This window comes from Aythya ferina, assembly GCF_964211825.1.
Source record: "Aythya ferina genome assembly, chromosome: 6".
Classification (NCBI taxonomy): Eukaryota; Metazoa; Chordata; class Aves; order Anseriformes; family Anatidae; genus Aythya; species Aythya ferina.
The window spans coordinates 25,936,298-25,949,068 of NC_140303.1; the positions used below are offsets into that span (position 1 = coordinate 25,936,298).

At 50.3% G+C, this 12,771-nt stretch overlaps 1 protein-coding gene across 1 annotated transcript in view; it reads left to right on the forward strand.

Annotated features, from left to right (window-relative positions):
- ITGB5 (integrin subunit beta 5) overlaps positions 1–12,771 on the forward strand; it is a 46,254-nt gene that overhangs the window by 16,127 nt on the left and 17,356 nt on the right. The window contains exons 6-10 of the mRNA XM_084524506.1: positions 4,157–4,318; positions 4,798–4,893; positions 5,592–5,681; positions 8,329–8,463; positions 10,384–10,813. Coding sequence (XP_084380632.1) covers positions 4,157–4,318; positions 4,798–4,893; positions 5,592–5,681; positions 8,329–8,463; positions 10,384–10,813 — 913 coding nt within the window. The remainder of the gene's footprint in view (positions 1–4,156; positions 4,319–4,797; positions 4,894–5,591; positions 5,682–8,328; positions 8,464–10,383; positions 10,814–12,771) is intronic.

Consider the following 12,771-nt stretch of genomic DNA (forward strand, 5'->3'; position numbering starts at 1 on the left):
CTGGGGTTTTAACACAAAGCAGAACAGGAGGAGCTCTTCAGCTGTGTTTTTGAACCCTGGTGAGGCTTTGGTGTATGGTTTCTTGGAAGGAACCAATAATTTCTTTTTGCAGAAACCAACAAGAATGCATTGAAAAGAAGCTATTGTTTTTACGTGCTTTTGTGCATGAACAGGCAAAGAAACCATTTAATACCTTCTCCAGTTTGAAGGCGTAAAATGAACCTTTTGCGAATGGAGATTCAGGTGGCAGCATCTCCAGGTGCTGAGGGCTTGTGCAGTGGGGGTTGCTCTCCAGCTTAGGGTCCTCTTTGTGCTCTTTCTCCCACCACAGCAAGGAGGAATGCATTTCCTCCCCTGTCACCCTCCCACAAGGGACAAGCCCTCTCCCTGCAGTGGCTGTCTGAGTTTGCTGTGCTGTCACTCTCCTCACCATGAGGTTTGGGAGAGAATTGCTCAGAACTGTCATGGAGCAAGTAGGTGGGTTGCTCCATGTCCCTTTGTGAGCTGGGGATGAAAATGCAATGCTGCTCCCCTGCGCAGTGTGGTTGGGCTGCCCTGCTCTCCAGTGCCAGCTTTTTACCTTTGACATACGGTTTGGTTTCTGTGTGCTCCAGCCTTGTGCAGTCCTGTTGGTAGGTCTCATTTAATCATAGGTCTAGATTTTGGGAGCCAGGAGATAAGCATCACCTGCAGGAGCGGTTGATGCAGGTTTGCGCAACCAGGTTGAGTGGTAAAGCAGAGTTTCCTTCTTGCGGGCTGGTTTCATGCACGCTTCATGCTCCCGGCAGGACTGAGCCTGCCCTGTTGGATCTGGCGCCTCTGAGCAGCCGTCTTTCTGCTCCCAGCCTGGCACAGATGCTGTTGCTGGCACCACGACAGCGCTGCTCCCAGGCCTCCTCCAGGCACAGAGCTCTTTGTGTCCCTGCTGGGTGGCACTGATGGACACAGCAGAGATGTCTCAGGGCAGTGACTGCTGTGCTGCCCATCGTGTGGTTCTTCACGGTTCTCTCCAGCACATTTTTCTTATTGCAGAAATGGGATAGCATTTCCTTATGGTGTAGAAACACCCCCTAAGCCCTGCAGCCCAAGTAGGAGCTTCCTTTCCCTTGCAGCAGCCGAGAGATGCCCCAGCTCCACCTGTGGCCACACGTTGGCAGTGAAATATGCTGTGGTCAACAGCAGTTTGTGGTGTCACGGGGGACATCCCAGGAGAGCCAATGGAGGAACCTGGCTGTTTCCAAGCCACGGTGTCCAAATGCCTATTCTCCTCCCCTTCACGCAGAGAGGTAGGAGAAACCATACCTCGTCTGCTGACTAGGTGGTTTTGTGCTGCAGTTCATATCAGGCATTTCTTCTGCATGAGCTGTCCTAAGAGCTCTGTAACGTTCAAGTCATTTTTTTGGCCCGGGTTTTAAACCCAGGAGTGGGGAGAGTTTGTACAGCTAATACAGGCTAATAACCAGGCCCAGCGCTTGGCTCCTCTCTGAAAGATGAAGATATGGTAAGTGTTATTCTGGAGGCAATGAGAGAGCCAGAGACAATAAGCCTTTATACTGATGCGAAAATGGTTAGCCAGGAATATTAATCAACTTTCTGTAATTATATTTTCCATTTGCAGTATTCTGGTCTTCTGCCATTCTGTAAGTGCAAACATCATATGGCTTGGTGGTGTGTTTAAGTTTCGGGTCACACACACTAAACTGCAGCGAGGAGATAAGCCTGTTTTATAAAACTGTGCCTTTTGAAATACTTTTGGTGAGTGTTTGCTAGACACTGGTGCATGGAGATGGCCAAGACATCTGGGAGACACTGAGGTGCCTTTCAGAGCTGCGCAGGGCTAAGGAGGCTTTGGAGAATGGATGCTTTGGCTTTTAACCTCCAAGGCTTTCTTGTCATGCACGTGTCAGCTTCTTTCTTCCAAGAAGGCCCGCACCTAAGAAATGAGAGTGGAGTTTTACGCATACGGATGAGTCCAGGGGGATCTCCTGGCAGTCAGTGCCTTGGCAATTGAGCTCTTTTTATTCAGAGGCCAAAGCATAAATTTAGATACTTACTTCAGGCTTGGAAATGCTGATAGGAATTTTTGCAGCCTTTTCAATAGGGTTTGGAGGGCAGGGATGGGGTGAGCCAGCTGTGGCGGTTTTGACCCTGGTGGCAGGCTGTTGGGAGCAAAGAGGTGGTTGTCTGGGGAAAGGGGGCAGCTCCATTTGGTTGTGGGATTGGGGGCAGGATCCGTCCATGCCAGCCCTGTGGAGACACGTCTTTCCCCTTCACTCTGCCTTGGGTCAGGTCCCACCTTGGTTTAAAATGCTTTCTATCCCACGGGGATCAAAAAAGAGGCCGGTGTCAATGCAGATGTCTGTTCAAAACTTGCTGTCCAGTAAAAATAAATTAAAACCCCTTTGGTTATTTGTTTTAGGCAGAGCAGAGTGCTGTGTGATCGGTAGTGGAAGCTGCTGGCAGAGGCGGTGTGAAGTGCTGTGGCTGCTCGGTGTGTGGCGTTGCACGTTGCCCTCTTGGGGTGATTTTTCCCCAAGAAAAATGAGGGATTTTTCCCTGGTGGTCTCTAGCAGCCATGCCATTGTTGCAGCACTTTGGTGTTCACTGTGTTGGCTCAAAGTGCTGTACCCAGCCTGCCAGGCAGCTTTGGCACTGGGTCAGGTGCCCCAGCTGAGGTGTCCTGCCCTGATTTTTTTTCAGCGTTTCTGTGTGTTTGGCTTAAGTACAAGAATAGGGGATAGTTTGCCTGAAAGGATGCTCAGCCTTTGATGTGAAGGTGGTGCTAGCAGGCAGATAAGCAGAAGCGTCATTCCCTAAGTGACCTTGTAACTGTTGAGCTTGTTTTCTTTGTGCATAACACATTTCTCAGCGAGTCGAACTCAAGTTATCATCTCAATCCTTAATAGAAACCAACTTTGGATACCCAAAGAAAAGTGAGTTGGATGGACCGCTGGGTGGGCAACTGTCTGGTGGCCGGGTAGACCAAGAGCTGCTTTTTGCATTGTCAGTCATAATCACTTTTGGGTTCAGTTTGTAAGAAACCACATTTTGGCACTAAGAGCCTTGCCCTTTATCCAGTGGAGTCACTTCAGTTGAATGGCTTCTGCTTCCCAGACCCCAACAGTCCTCGTAGTGTAATGACCTGGGCGGTAAAGTGCTGGTGCAGGACAGATGTGTTTTGACAAAGATTTCTTCCTGTGGCCATACTTGAATTGCATGGCTCTTTAAAATGCCATTAACAAAAAAATACTTTTTGCATTAGGGAAGAAAAAGAAATAAAGTCTGGAATAGTTGTCCCAGAGTATGAGTTGTATTTATTGGAAAGATCAGCAGACTTTGGGCTCTGACTCACATCTGCAAGCGAAAATTGTGGTGGCAATCATGATTACCATCCTTCTGCATGCTTGCCGTGACCCTACCAGTGGTGTCCATAAGAAGTGCCTGCAAACAGACTGCAGTAGTTTGTTGGCTGACATATTAATTAATGTAGAACAAGGTAGCTTTCAGATTTTGCTAAGTAAGCTGAGCAGTGAAATATGGAGGAGTTGGGTATATTGATGTGTGGGTTGCTTCTGGATGCTGCTGGCTCTGTGCCCTGAGTATCTGCGGGTAATTATCCTTAACTCTTACATCTCCCCTCACAAAAGCCCTGCAGATCTGTCCATGCAAAGGTGGTAGAGACGTCTGTTGCACAGGCAGGGACCTTGCTTCAAGTGTTGCAGCTCAGGAATCCTTTTCTGAGCGGGCTGTAAGGAAAGCACTCACCAAGGATGCAGCAGCTCTCGTTGCTGCCTCGTGCTGTGCGCAGCAGCACGGCCATACCACCAAGCTGGGGAAACAAGGTCAGATTAAATGCGCATGGAGGAATTTGGCAGGTCTCCTTTGGCCGTAAAAGCAGCTGAAATTCTTATTCTTGGATCGGGGCAGAGAAGGTCTGGTGGACAGTCGCTGTACCTCCTCATGCCTTTTTAAGTAAGTGCGTTGGAAGGCGATGCTGGGGAGTGCCAGAAGGGCCCCAGCAGCTTGTTTCCTCGCCAGGGATGGGTGCACAGACATGTGGTGCTCTTCTAGTTGGTGGTAACAGGGGCTCTGATGGATGGATGGGTGCACAGCCTGCCGGGGAGCTGTCTGTCTGATGGGTTTTGTTCCCCCCCAGGAGAAGATCGGCTGGCGGAAGGAAGCATCTCACCTGCTGGTCTTCACGACGGATGATGTGCCCCACATTGCCCTGGATGGGAAGCTGGGGGGGCTGGTGCAGCCACACGATGGTCAGTGCCACCTGAACGAGGCCAACGAGTACAGCGCCTCCAGCCAGCTGGTGAGAGGGGACAGGGGCTGTGGGGGGCAGGTGCTGGAGACCTTGGGGTGTCAGCAGGCCCCTTGGTGCTCTGGGCACCAACCACCCTGCTTTTTTTTTTAATTCTTTCTAATGCTTAGTGCAGTTCTAGATAATGGTCTCGTCTTGCATTCCCGGAGGTTGCAGCCAGGTTATTACACATATACACTGGCTGATAGCAAAATAGAAAGAGAAGAGAAAACAATTCACTGTTTCAGGTGTTGCTGTAGGTCATGATGTTTTGTAGTGATAGGTGCAGCAGAAAATATTTAAGGGGTGACAGAATTGCCGGAATGTTTCTGCTGTTTCAGTTGTAGTGGTACATCAGGGACTTCGTGCTGCAGTGAAATACCACATTTCTGTAACAAATCTTGCTGTTGGGAGGAGAACAGTGAAATGAACCTTTGTTTCTGGGCTACCCATCAGTCTTTTTGGATTTTTTTTTTTTTTTTTGCCCCTAGGATTATCCTTCCCTGGCGCTTCTTGGGGAGAAACTGGCTGAAAACAACATCCACCTGATTTTCGCTGTTACAAAAAGTCATTATGTCCTGTACAAGGTAAGTGCTGCCTGGGCTGGGCAGGGCTTTCGATGCCCCTTGAGAGCATCTCCCCTTCAGCAGGGCCGTGACGGGGGCAGCCCTTCAGGGCACAGTGGCTCGGTGCAGCCATCCCCTCTCCCTGCGAGCACCCTGAGCACGGTCATTCAGAGAAAAGCACTAAAGCTGCTTAGAACAAACAGACCTATATGTCAGTGAGCGTGTGTGTACCTAAAATAGACCCTAGCCTAATCTTGACTTTAGGAGGGCTGCCAGCCGTGCAGCAGACAAGGGAGCAGAAACCTGTTCAACCCATTCTGCTGTGACTCAATCCCATTACCTAATGCAGCGCAGGGCTGCTGCCCAGCTGTGTTTTTCCATCACGGAGCCCAGCACCACAGCCCTGGTTTGAGCTCCCTTGCCACCTCCACTGGAAGGGGGGGCTTTCCTGGGGCTGCCCCGCGGGGGTCACCCCTCTTCAGGAGTGTGGAACAAACTCGTGAGGATGAAGGGGTTCAGGGAGGGGATCAGGCTTTCGGGAAGCTCTGGATGCTTCTGAGCTGAGCCAGCAAAGCCAAGCGAGCAGCGAGGCGGTGGCAGTTCTGCTGCTGCCCCGCGGGGCTGGGGGCTGAGCTCATCCTCCCCGCCCGCTCCTGGGGAAGCTTGGCTTTTGTGGCATGTCGCAGCACGTTTTTTTTCCTGCTCCTTGTCTTTTCAAGAACTTCACCGCCTTGATTCCTGGGACCACGGTGGAGATTTTGCACAAGGACTCCAAGAATATCATCGAGCTGATAGTTAAGGCCTACAACGTAAGTGCCTTTTAACATCACAGCTGCTGGGGTGGGAAGCGCCAAGAGCTGAGCTAGCTCGGCTCTGCCTCGGGTGCTCCACCCAGGCTTGGCTCTCTCCATGCCTGGGTCCCCTCCGCAGTGGGTCACTGCTGGCGTGGTTGCACCCACACTGGGGAGGGAGGAGAACAGCTCGCCCTGCTTGGGATGACGCCGGTTCTTGGGCTGATGGCTGCTCGAGGCCCTGCTGGTGTGGCTGTGGAGCACTTTGTGGGTCCTCCCTGTGTGAGCTGCTTGAGGTGGAGTGGGAGCACAGTAGAGGTTTGGCCCCACGTCTCTCGTGCAGGATAGCACTATAAGTTCAACCTGGTTTGAAGCAGTTCTCACAGACCACCCTGCCACTAGATAAAATTGATTATTTCTTTGCAATTTGATGCCCACTGGCCTCCCAGGGACATGATGCAGCTCCAGCTCAGGTTAGTCCATCCTTGGGTTGGTCCTCCTGCCTCATGAGCCATTATGTTGCTCCTGAGATCCCTCTTCCCCATCTCTTCATTTCCTGCCTCACTTTTTCCTCCCTGCCAGGTGTGACAACCCCACTGCAGTGTACCTGCTGTCAGCGCTCTCCTGTCCTGGGGGCATGAAACAAAAGAGAACAGGATGGCTTTTCTGTCCGCCCTGACAAAAACCCTTCCTGCTTCCGCAGAATCTCAGCACACCTGCAAGGTGGAGATGCCCTGGGGAGCCATGCAGGCTGTGCCACTGCCTGGCTGGCGTGGTGCTGGCAGGGTTTTGGCACAGACTCCCGGCTGGATTTGGCCCAAAGGGAGTGAACAGGACACTTCTTTTACAACGGCTTTCCTAAAGCCAGCCCCAGCAGGTCTCAGGCATGTTTCTCATTACAACACAACGGGTTTCCCATGGCGGGTGGCCTTCACATCATCTGTCCCTGGAGCAGCTGTGGGTCCAGGATCCCTTTGTTTTTACTCTGAAGAGCTCCATCCTTTGAATTTTCCCTGTACTATGACAGCTTTATTTCAGATGGAGGAGTTGCTCCATCTCAGGGCCAAGTCTTTCCTCTAGGTCTCCACAGGGTCCTCTGCTCACCCCTGAAGGTGTAGCAGGCTTGAGACCACCAAACAGCACAGCAGCAAAATCCCTGTGGTAGTGACAGCAGTGCTGTGAGGAGGTACTGCTGCGTGACGGTGCAAAGTGGCTAATAATAATGGCATTACAATTAGGCTAATGGCATTACCCTCTCAGGCTAATAAGAAATCTTGGTGCCTGTGTGAGAACATAAGAATGACCCAGGTGAGGTCAGGCCTGGTGTCCTGCCTTCTCTGGAAAACTGTGAGCAGTGTGGTCAGTGAAATGTGTTACCGCCTTGTGCACCTCTGCAGCTTCCACGGTCCTTCTAACAGACTTGGGCTTGACAAAGGGATAAGCCAGCATCTTTCCATCATGGTAATTAATCGCCCTTTTAGGCTGCAGGAGGCTGGTGAGTTTGGCTCAGGACAGGAAGAAGAGAGCACGTCTGTGTGACAGTGTGTTGTGCTGTGATAATTTGGGGCAGAGCAGCAGATGCACATGCACTATGTTCAGTGTTATGACACACTGGTCAAAAGTCATGTATTTCCTGTCCTTTTTCAAAAGTGGTAGCTCCTGGCTAGCACATGGACCTCGGCTTTGCTAACACACTGACTGGTGAGAGGTTTAAATTAGCACTTCTCCTTTATCTGGCCACTTCAGTGAGGGGAGAGACAAGGGGCAGAGGGATGGAGTCACGAGCTAGCTTTGGAAAATGAATGTGGTTATACAAAAATCTCCATTTTGAAAGCCTCTGTCTTTTTTGGACACCACTCACAAAAAAAGCGGTTCCAGCCATTGGAAGAATTAAACAAAACAACCTCATTTCACATTAATACTTATAAACAGAGTTTTCCCTTTGTTTTGTTTTGACTTTAAAAGTCTGGGTTGTGTAGCAGGATGGAGAGATGAGAAGCAGAACAAAAGGGAATAGGAGGATACCAAAACCTCAGTGATGAAAACCGCTTTTTACTTTGAAACGTTTCACAGAGATTTTTTCATTTATTCTTTTTTTCCTGTGGAAAACCTGGTGTTTGTTACTGACATATCTGAAAGGGTACTTTTTGTCTGGTATTTTCTCTTAAGAGGGAAAATACGTTTTTCCGACAAGTCATGTCAAATCAAGAAAGTAGGACAGAGTTGCAGGTTCAGTCTCAGAGAAATTTTATGCTGCCTTTATGCAGTACAAAAGGCATCACAGGATGGATACCAGCAGAGAACTGGGCTTTGTACTCCTCCAGCAGTCTTTGATATGGACGAGGTACAGATGTGCACATCAGCTTCTGACCTTCAGCTCTGAGATGAAGCATATGGTCCACCTGTGATCAAGAATATTTCCTTCTTTTTTTTTTTTTTTTTTCTTGTGTATGTATATCTTTCCGATATGGTGGTCATCATGACCCTCCTAGACTGCCTAAACCATTGCCAGATTCTTCAGTCCAATTCCAGGTATTTTTTATATCAGTGCACAGGTGTCCTAGCTCTGAAAACAACAGGAGAAGAGACTAAAGCAGAACATTCTGCAAAAGAAAAAGTTCCACCTGTGGTAACCTGACAGCTTTCTTTTCCATTGTGTTTCCAGAGTATTCGGTCAAAAGTAGAACTGACTGTCTGGGACAGCCCCGAGGACATTGCTTTGAGCTTCACTGCCACATGCCAGGATGGTTTGTCCTACCCTGGGCTCAGGAAGTGCGGGGATCTCAAGATAGGAGATACGGTGAGTCTGCCTCTCTGCACATCCCTTGGACAGGCTGTTGTAACGCTCCGCAGCGTCCATCTTCCTGTGCTAGCCTCAAAGCAATGTCACGTTTATACAGAAACCCACTGAAAGCGGCTCTGCCAGAAGTGGCTTTGCATGGCGCAGATCAATCCAAGGTCCCCTGGTGGTCCAGAAAGAGGGAATGCAGGTGTCTTGTTTCCAGCACCTACAGTCAAAAAGTCTTCATCACGCAGCAGAGTGCAATGGTCAAGAAAGGGCTTGTCTTTAATCCCCGATATTCATGTTATGCTCTCTCAGCATTTCTTTTTTTAGGTGGTTTAGAGAGATGTTGCAATATGGTTGATGTGGGAGTGAGAAGGGAGGGAAGTTCTCAGTGGTGGTGACGAATGGCACAGGAGGACATGCCAGAGGGCACGGTCCCCGCTGCTGATGGGTGCTGAGCCTCTGGGACAGCACAGCCCCTTCCCACCAGCAAGGACCGCGTTCTTCTCCTCTCCTGCTTTAATCTAAATTAAAAAACAGCCTCTTGCAGATGTAGCTGAACTGCTGGGCAAGGCAGGAGGGCACATTGTCATCTGGTGTCACTCAGCCTGGCTGGGAATCCCGTCCCCTTTTCCTGGCCTTTGCTGTTTGTGAGGATGAACGTGTGCTCATTAGCAAGACAATTTCCTTATTTGAGAATAAAGTCTTTAAAAACATACCAGAGTGCTAAGCACTCAGAGGCATATAAAAATAGTTTGAAAGAATAAACAGTAGCTGAATTTTTATCCCTCCTAATAAGGGCCATGGAAAGTGTTAAAAAGGAAGGTGACCTCAGCAATTTTAGCTGACTTGACTGGATTTCAGGTCAGTGGATTGCAGTCCTTGGAGCTGTGCCACCATAGGCACGTGCCTTCCTGGTGTCCCCAGCAAAGCCAGGGCTCCCGAGGCAGCAGAGTTAATCTGGGCTTTGGCATGAGCACGGAGCTAACCGAGCTGCTGCAGTGTGTCCCTGTGTCCCCTCCTGCTCAGCAGCTTCAGGCCCCATTGCATCCATGGGGTCAAGAACTATCTGCTGCAAACTGCTGAGAAATCTTTCCCAAAACTGGCACCGGGCCATGACCTGCTGTGGTTTGGTCCTGGTGGCACAGGTACCAGGAAGAAAGCAGGGTTGTGCCAGTCCCTGGGCTTGTCTTCTGATCTCCTCTGCAATTTGAGCGTGTTCCCTAATTGGGGCTTTGTGAGTGAGGCAGGTCAGGATTCCCACAAAATGCACTAAATCCTTGACTTTGTGGGCATCTTGGGTCCTTGTGCTATACTGGCTCTGTGCTAGTACTTGGTTTCAAGAAAATGTTTTCTTTTTGATGTCATGAAAACCTGGCTATTTGCTAGACATTTGCCCTAGTTATTTCATGGGATAAACAGGTTCCTTCCTGCCTCACAGAAACCAGTGGTCCATGATGGAGAAAATTACCACTAATAGGTGACTGTAATAAGTATTAAAACTTCACTCTGCTGCTTGTGGTGTCTTTTAAAATGAGCCATCCAGAGAATAACAAGCATTTTGCTTAGGGCTGGGGTTGCCCGCATGAGCTGTGGGTTTGGCAGGAAAAGGCTACAGGGCCAAGGCTCTCCTCAGACAGCACCAGCACTTCCCTGTTGGTGCTTTTTTCCCCCCATTGTGGAGTTTGTGGGTATGAAACACCTGCTTTGTGCCTCTTTTTGTCCCATTTGGGTCACCGGGTTGCCTGTGGGAAACCAAAGGGGCCTGAAGGATGCCAAAACCCCCAGTGCGGGCTGTCCAGGTGCTGAGCTGCAGGTGCCCACATGAAACGTGGATTTGGGATGGTTCTTCCACATAGGGGAGTGAAGGTCGACTGTCCCTCAGGAGGCAGTTTCAGGCCATGCTCTAACTCCCTCCTCCCCCTTCCTCCCCAGGTCTCCTTCGAGGTGTCTGTGGAGGCCCGCAGCTGCCCGGCCGAGGACACCTCCCATGTCTTCACCATCAAACCAGCCGGCTTCAGAGACACGCTGGAGGTGGCCGTGACCTACAACTGCCTCTGCGGGTGCACAGGCCGTGCCGAGCCGGCCAGCGGCAAGTGCAGTGGCAATGGGACCTATGCCTGCGGGCTCTGCGAGTGCGACGCTGGCTACCTGGGGGCCCGCTGCGAGTGTGAGGAGGGGGCCGGCGGGGAGACGCACCAAGGGCTGTGCCGCGAGGTGGAGGGCAAGCCCCTGTGCAGCGGGCGTGGGGAGTGCAGCTGCAACCAGTGTGTCTGCTACGAGAGCGAGTTCGGGAACATCTATGGGCCCTTCTGCGAGTGCGACGACTTCTCCTGCGCCAGGTACAAGGGAGTCCTCTGCTCAGGTAGGTGCTGTCCCATCCCATGCCCTCTGCGTTGCTCGGGTCGGAAAGCCACATGTGGTTCTTGCAGGCTGAAGTGCAGCCCTAGGAACGAGTAAAACTTCACAGGCTTGAATTCTCCCAAGTTTCATGGTGACTTCTTAGGTTGGATTTCTCCACATGAACCATCCTTGCCTGCATAGACAGAAACCATCTTTTTTTTAAAGCAATCTGATGGTACAGTGCAAGTGAAAGGAAAGGTTGTGTTTCAATCTGTTACTCATTAGAGAAAATCTTTGCTGGAGATTCCAAAAGATACTTACATACAGATTTATTTATTTTTTCTACGGGGAAAACAGTCGTTCATCACTCAAGATGCAACCGGTCCGTTCTGCTTAAGCAAAGGCAGAGGAGTTATTTAGTGGTGTTTGCTAAAATGGCTTTAATTCCTTGTCAGCCTGAGGTCACATAATTTACCTTGCACATATTGCCTGGATTAGCCCTTGGATGCAATTCCTTCACTTGGAGCTCGGCAAAATGTTACTCTTCAAAACTTGCCTGTTTTCAAGCAAGTGAAATATTTCCCCAGCTGAAAATCTCAGACCAAATATCCAGAACACCATGCAGGTTTGTGTTGGCTTTATGGTTGTTAGAGGAAGCTTGGAAAAACAGCTGTTTTTCACTGTTCTCTGTGGAAGTCGAAGATTTTTTTCCCCACGGTGTCTTCCCCTAAAGGTTTCTGAGATGGACAGTAAATAGTGGGCCACCCTTGGGTTGAGCTGTGCATTTCTGGCTGTTTGAGACTGTCAAGTTGATAGGTAGGTAGGGACAATTGGAAGCAGCACCTTAACTGAGAACTGTATTACCTGGGGTTTTTCCATATGACCACCCTGCTCTGGTAGCATCATCCCACCAAGAGGAATATATTTACTAGCAAGCAGGACAGCAGAGCTAAGGAGAGGTTGGAAGATCCTGGTGTAGCAGTTGGTACAGCGAGGCAAGGACACCCCTTTGCCCCAATTTCCATGCCGTCAGGAGAGCCAGAGCTCTGCTGGACCACAGGAAAACAAGTTATGTGTCCTCTACTGCATCTGCTTTCTTCTGCCCCTGTGGAGAGCTTCTGGCAGTGGGAAGAACAGCATAGCTGGTTTGGGATGTGCAAGATTTTTAAAGTCATTTAAAAGTCCTTTTTATAGCTGTGAAAGAAAACAAGGAGTAGGCTGAGGCCGAGCACCCTCCTCGTTGCTCCAAGGGTGGGATGGTGTCCAGCAAGGCTGCATGGACTGGTGGGGTTGTTCTTGGTATGCCTCCTGGTATTTCTATTGTTCTTTGTTGGCTTTTTTTCTTTTAAATTCCAGCCACTACAATGCTATATCTGAGCAGTAGCAAGCATTGTGCCAATGACATGACATTCAGATGTGTTTTATTCAGCCCAAGGGGCTTGGGGCTTCTGCAGCCCACCAAAAGTGCCTGAGTTTGCATAGTAGGGCTGCCCAAAGCAGTGTGGGGTGTGCCCAAAGCTGCCCCTATCTATCAGCTGTCTCTGTAAGTCCCCCAGGTATCCTCTCAAAACAGCTTGCTTTCTCCTCCCTGCCAGTGTGGTCTTACTGGAAAAGACTATTTCAGTCCACCCGCACATGTGGATGCTTGACAGCCAGAAAGCTTGAGTAGTGCCGTGGCTGCAGGAGCTTCCCCCAGGGTGGTGGCACGGGGACAATTTTCTGTTTGCTGCTTTTGTTCCTACCGGGAGGGAGCAACGACACCATGCCCTCTTCTGTCTCCTTCTGGGCACAGCTCCTGCAGGCTGGTCCCACAGCGAGGGCAGACCCACTGGGTTTTAGGAAATAGCTTTCTCCTGAGGTTCCAGTGGCACAGGGCAGGTTGCTGGGAGCAGTGGAGGAGTGTATCCTGCCTGCCCTGCTGCCAGGATTCCCTACTGCTGGCAGGTGTCACACTAGCCAGGCGAGCAGGCCTGTGCTCTG